The following is a 5925-nucleotide window of genomic DNA, read 5'->3' as shown; positions in this document are numbered from 1 at the left end:
TAACTAACTCTAACTAACTCTTAACCAAGCTACTAACTCTAGTTTACCTATCAACTAACCATAGTTGATTATTCATATTCTAATAGTCCCCCTCAAACTCAAAATGGGAAAATTTACCAATTTGAGTTTGAAAAAAAAACAATGAAAATTACAATTTATTTACTATATCGTAGACAAAGTAAACTAGGGGGTTGATGCAGCAGCCCAATGCAAAATTCAGATCCTTCCATAGCCCAGGCCCAATAGAGATGTTGAGAACACAACAAAGTACACCAAACCTCTAGTCGTTCTCCTTTCTTCTCTAGACGAACTACTATTCTCTTAATCTCAACTCTCTCAGTTTCATTCTCCACTGGATTTCCCACTATTTAAATCTTTAATGTCTTCAATTCAATTCTTCTATGCTCCTTCGTTCTTCAGAAACCATGTCTTGAAACACTTCCACTCATCTCCGTCGCCGGTTGCAATTGCTAGCCGGAACCGTCGTCCAATTCGTTATCCTTCCGACTCTGAATCGCCGAAGACCGTTTGGTTTAGGAGCAGGTTCTAGAAGCTTCGTGGTTAAGGCTGAACGAACTTTGACACGTGCTTCTGGTTCTCGGAGAGTTTATCAACGATTGTGGTTGCTGCGTTATGAACAAATCTGATGCTTTTGGTGGCGGTTCTGGTGGTTTCAGCGTCGATGAAAATGAGAAGAGTCTGAGTACAGCTTCTGAAACCATGCTTCTGGAGAACGTATGCTTCTGCTTCTGAACAAAAACAGCTTCTGAACAGAGAAACCAGCTTCTGAACAGCTTATGAACAAAACAGCTTCTGATCAAAAACGGTTCTGAACCACAAATATGCTTTTGAACCAAAAATGCTTCTGATTCTGAATATACTGCTGTAATATCCTTCTAAGCAGCTTCTGAATCTGAACATAACCAGAACAGATTACCAAACCAGTTCGTCAAAAGGAAAAAAAACTTTGCAGAATCTGATTCAAAACAACTTCTTCAATCAGCCACTCAATAAGTGCTTTTGCAAAGCAACTTATTCCAAACGCGCTTTCTTGCCTCGATCCCATGGTATCCACCACAACCGGAAACGAATTTGACGGAGAATTGCGAAAACAGAGAAAAACGAACACGAACCAACACTTCCACCGGGATCGAAATCAACTATTGATTCGTCATGTAACTGAAAGGAATGAATCTTGTTGTCGACAGCAAAAACAATTGGTTCAGTCTGTTTTCCGACGATCAACCACAAGGGGGAAGGCCTCACGGCGGCGACGCCGTAAACAGAGCTCTGCAATCTCACCGGAGTGGCGTGAATGACGAATTCTTCCGATGCTTCAGAAACAACAAAATCAGAGCAGCGATTCTTCAATTCAGGTTCAAGATCTTGCAATTTCTCATCATCTTCGTGCACAACTAACACAGAATCATCATCATCGACGATGTCGTTGCAAGAAGTAACAAGAACGCAAGAAATCTCACCAATCTTGACGGAAAATCCATCGAATTTTGGTTCGATTGAAGGAGTAGAAACCGGAATGATAGGGGAATCGAAACTACCGAATCGGATGCAATCATGAGAAGCTGAAGGTTCCTGAATTGCAGGAGCAGAATCTGCATCAACAGAATCTTCATCTTCATCAATGTCGGAAGCGGAAGCGGAAGCATCATCATCTTCATCCCTAGGGTATCGCTCTGATACCATGTTAAGAATTGTAGATTCATAGGGATGAAGATCATAGGTGTGAGCAAGATAGCAAGCATAAGAGTATTCATGAGGGAGATACTCAAAGAAACTCATTAGAGAATGAATAGATTGATAAAAGATATAGAAATGATACATGAGAGTTCCTATATATAGAGTTTAGTTATGTAACTAACTCTAACTAACTCTTAACCAAGCTACTAACTCTAGTTTACCTATCAACTAACCATAGTTGATTATTCATATTCTAATACCTTTTCACAACTTACTCAGGACATTTTATAATTCTTTGTTTTTATTCCTAAGCACAGCTACGCAACGCTTCTACAGAGGCAGCTTTTGACTGTAGCGGCAGGCCAATATTTAGCCGCTGCTCAAAAACCCAATGCAATGACATTCAGATATTTTTACGCCATGCTGCTACAACGTTAGCAATTGAATTCCAGATATTTCTACTCCATGACTTGACTGATTTATTTACTGTCATTTTCCTAGAAGTTTTAGAAGTTTATATTATGATTATAGTGCGAGAGTGTTTCAAAATTTTAATTTGAAGCAGTTTTTGGTTTTTAGCTTCCGTATAATATAAAAAGCTTAGTAGTTTTCCATACAGAAGTTCCAGTTTCATAGGTAAACTACAAATCGTAGTTCTTTTAAAGGAAAATCAATCAATAATGATCCAAAATTTAATTTTTTTACTGCCATATATATTCTGATTTTCTTTTTCTCCATTCAGTTCTGTTTTAGCTAGTTCTCCATAATCCATAATCCATCAGAATGGCCTCCTTGAGGTCAGTCAGCTCAAAATATGTAATTGTCTAACGGAATTTCGGCACATGACCGGTGGAATTAAAATGTATTTATGTTCACAAAGCTTAAGATAGTTGGTTTATGACAATTGACAATACTGATATAGAGTTACAACAGAGTAATTGCAGAGAAGCACGAGATTGATAAGAAAAGGAAAATTACACTTACCTCCCCTATGTGCTATTAAAACGACACAGACTTCTAGTACGTTCATTCGTTGTCTGTCATTACGATCAAAGGTTCATCTAAAACTCAAGTGCAGACTTCAGGTAATGAATCTACCGCATCAACATGAGAATCGATAAAGACAGCCAAAAGATCCATTTCTAATACAGCACGGAGATGAGTAAAGTAAATGTTCGTGAACCCTGGAATTTTTAAAATCATTTGCATAAGTATAAAGAATCAACAAAAAAGAATGTTTGTCTTTTTCCAATTGAAGAATCCCGTTAAAAGTTAACAGAAAATTTTCTAAAAAAAATAAAAATAGACTGACGGAAAATTAACGGTGTTAATAGTAAAGGGATTGTTTTTCTATTTCATGAAAATTTAAGGGAGATTATTGTAAGTTTCAAAACTAGAGGGGTTATTAGTGACATTTTAACAAAACATAAGGGATGTGAGTGTAATATTCCCTAAGAATAATGTCAACGAAACATTATCAATAGTACCACCATGACGGGACATTATTAGAAAAGGGAAATGCTAACAGTACAAGGTTGCGTTACTAAGGTCTTCTGTTTTGCCACAGAGACTGTTGTGAAACTGTAACATCTCGCCTGTCAGTATCAGAACTGTATCAGTCGATCGTCCCAAAGAACTTATTTTGAAAGAAAGGTTAATGGAGAATATTATTACGTAGTATCAGCTTATTACGGAGTAAGTATCAGAGATGGATATAACACGTTTAAGGCAAGGGAAATTTGGTAATTTTACAGGAGGAAGGATATTTATTTGGTGTTTGGCCAAAATATCTTATTCTTCTTATCTCTTTCTCTTTGTAAGTTAGAGAAAGAGTTTTTGCTCTCTTCTCCTCCCTCCTCTCCATCGATCTCTTTCCTCTAAACACCAATCCTTTCCAAAATTTTTCCTTCCATGGTAACTTCTAGATTCTTGTTTCTCTTGGTCTCTTAAGTTTATGGAAGCTTGGTCTTGTTTGGGTTCTTTATTTCCTCACCTAAGAAGAGATTAAGGTTAGGGTTTTGGTCAAGTTGGGATTGAAGCATGATCTTGTGCAAGTTATGGGTTCTTCATGGTTAAGAAACAAAGAGAAAGATGATTTGAAGATTGATTGGTGAGCTAAGGCCTTGGATGTTGGTCAATCAAGAACTAGGATTTGTTGAATAGAGCTTTGGGATGGATTTGAGATGAACTAGCAAGGATAAAGATGATATGGATTGCAAGAGAACAACAAGAGTGAGTTGGTTTGAACAAGAAAGCAATAAGGACCAAAGCTAGGGTTTTGAGGCATGAAGTGAAGTTGATGCTTGGAAGCTTGTGGGAATCAAGTGTAATCTTTTAGGTGAGTTCCTTAGATAGTTCTCCCACCCTTGGGATTCATGTTTATGCCATGATAGATTATTATGAAAGTTATGAAAATGCTAGGGCTTATGTATTAGTTTAGTTGCCCCTTTCCTTGTCATGCTTACTAAATGTGTTAATACTTGCCATATGAATGTTTTACATGTATTCTATGATCAAATATGTACCAATGTGCTTAGAGACATTTGGTTTGAGGTTTTTGGGCTTAAAATACCATTTTCACAAGTTCTGGACTGTCATAACTCGCCACAGCAAGCTATTACTCGCCATGGCGAGCAAAATGGCAGTTCTGGAGGTTTGCTCGCAACCAACTCGCAGTGGCGAGTAATGTAACTCGCAATGGCGAGTAAGGCAACTCGCAGTGGCGAGTAAGTGGTGCCTTCTGGTACTGCTTGCTCGTTCTGGCAGATTTGGTGTTTTCCGTTCCGGATCCTTTGTGCAGTCTTTTTATAGAAGTAAACCCCTCAAACCAAGGTCGTAAATAATGATCATTGTAAGCAAGATTTCCTATGATAAATGAGCAAGTATTAAGCATGTTAGTAAGGCATGGCATATGAGAGAAATTATGTCAAGAAACGGGTAGCAAGTCAACCATTAAGAAAAGGGAAATCTAAAGCCTCGACATAGTTGTTGAGAACTAGTAAGTTAAGTATCAATCTCTAGAATATTAAGACGCGAAGTGTAATCTCTTCACACAGAAGTTAAGTGCCATACGAGTATGGTAAGATGTGAATCGATTTATATTTGTTCACAAAGTAAGTTAAGCAAGCATTAAGCTTACCTCTAGTGGGATCGTTTAAGGGTCCGAGGTAAAAGAGATAGCATGTTTAAGTTTATTTCTCATGCATAAGACTAAGGCTTATAAGAAAGTAAGAAAGAGTGTCATGTCTCTTGTTATCCAATTTGGATTCAAGGGGTTCCCTAAGGGGAATGGTTAAGCCGCAAGGGAGCCGCATTTCACTAAGCTAAGGTGACGTGTCTTTTGTATTCCATCCAAGGTTGGGTACAAAAGGTTCTCCAAGGGGAACGAGGTAAGCCGTAAGGGACCCGCACGCTCACTAAGGGAGTCCGGTGCGCTCTTGCTAAGCATTTCACCGGTAGTAAGGGATTATCTTCCAGGGTTACTCCACTCGGGACTAATCCATAAAATGAATTCAAGATAATGGTTTGTTACACGCTAACATAATCAATGAAGCTGACTATGCATATTTATCATACATTTATGTGTGTTGTGTCATAGAGCCTTGGCATAGACTGTCAAGAACTAGAAAGAATAAGTAAGTAGAAAGTCAAGAGCTAGCAAGCTAGAAGAGTCACTTTTGTGGCAAGAGATGATGTGTTGTTAGATGCAACATAGTCAAGTAAGCAAATAAGCAAGTTCAGAGAGTTATACCGACGACGATCATAGGTTTCCCCTAATCGTCCGGTTTAGAGTTGTGTCATGACTTAGCAAGTGAAGGCATTGATGCGTAAATGGTATCTAGGCATTGCGGTTTTAGTTTCCCCTTAACCGCCATGACACGTGTAAGATGAGAAGCCTATAACAAGTAAGATAAGCCTATGACGGGTCTAGCATGCACTACCGTCTAGGGAAGCAAGTCCCCACACACGTATAATCAACCGGCAGGTTGTATTGTAGACACGTGGTGACCGTAGGTTTATCCCCGTGGTTGCCTATAGCCTAGGGTTAGGTGGAACTCACTGAGACATTATGTCTCATCCCAATCCTTTTTGTTTCAGATATCTGGATGGATTAGCAAGCTAGTAGCCGAATGGATGATGCGACAATTGTTCGTTCGTACCCACTGCTGGATGATGTGGATTTTAAAGGATGCATTTATTATTCTTTAGAAAAGCTGAGTTGTATAT

At 38.6% G+C, this 5925-nt stretch overlaps 1 protein-coding gene across 1 annotated transcript; it reads right to left on the bottom strand.

Annotated features, from left to right (window-relative positions):
• Window positions 1–1032: 1032 nt before the first annotated feature.
• LOC146914588 (uncharacterized) lies at window positions 1033–1800 on the bottom strand. Its single transcript, XM_085721092.1, has one exon. The coding sequence runs from the start codon at window positions 1798–1800 to the stop codon at window positions 1033–1035; it is 768 nt and encodes a 255-aa protein (XP_085577218.1).
• Between the last annotated feature and the right edge of the window lie 4125 nt (window positions 1801–5925).

This window comes from Medicago sativa, chromosome 6, assembly GCF_051527215.1.
Source record: "Medicago sativa cultivar Bolivia chromosome 6, Bolivia_mono, whole genome shotgun sequence".
In the NCBI taxonomy this organism is placed as follows: Eukaryota; Viridiplantae; Streptophyta; class Magnoliopsida; order Fabales; family Fabaceae; genus Medicago; species Medicago sativa.
This window is presented reverse-complemented; position numbering and strand designations above follow the sequence as displayed.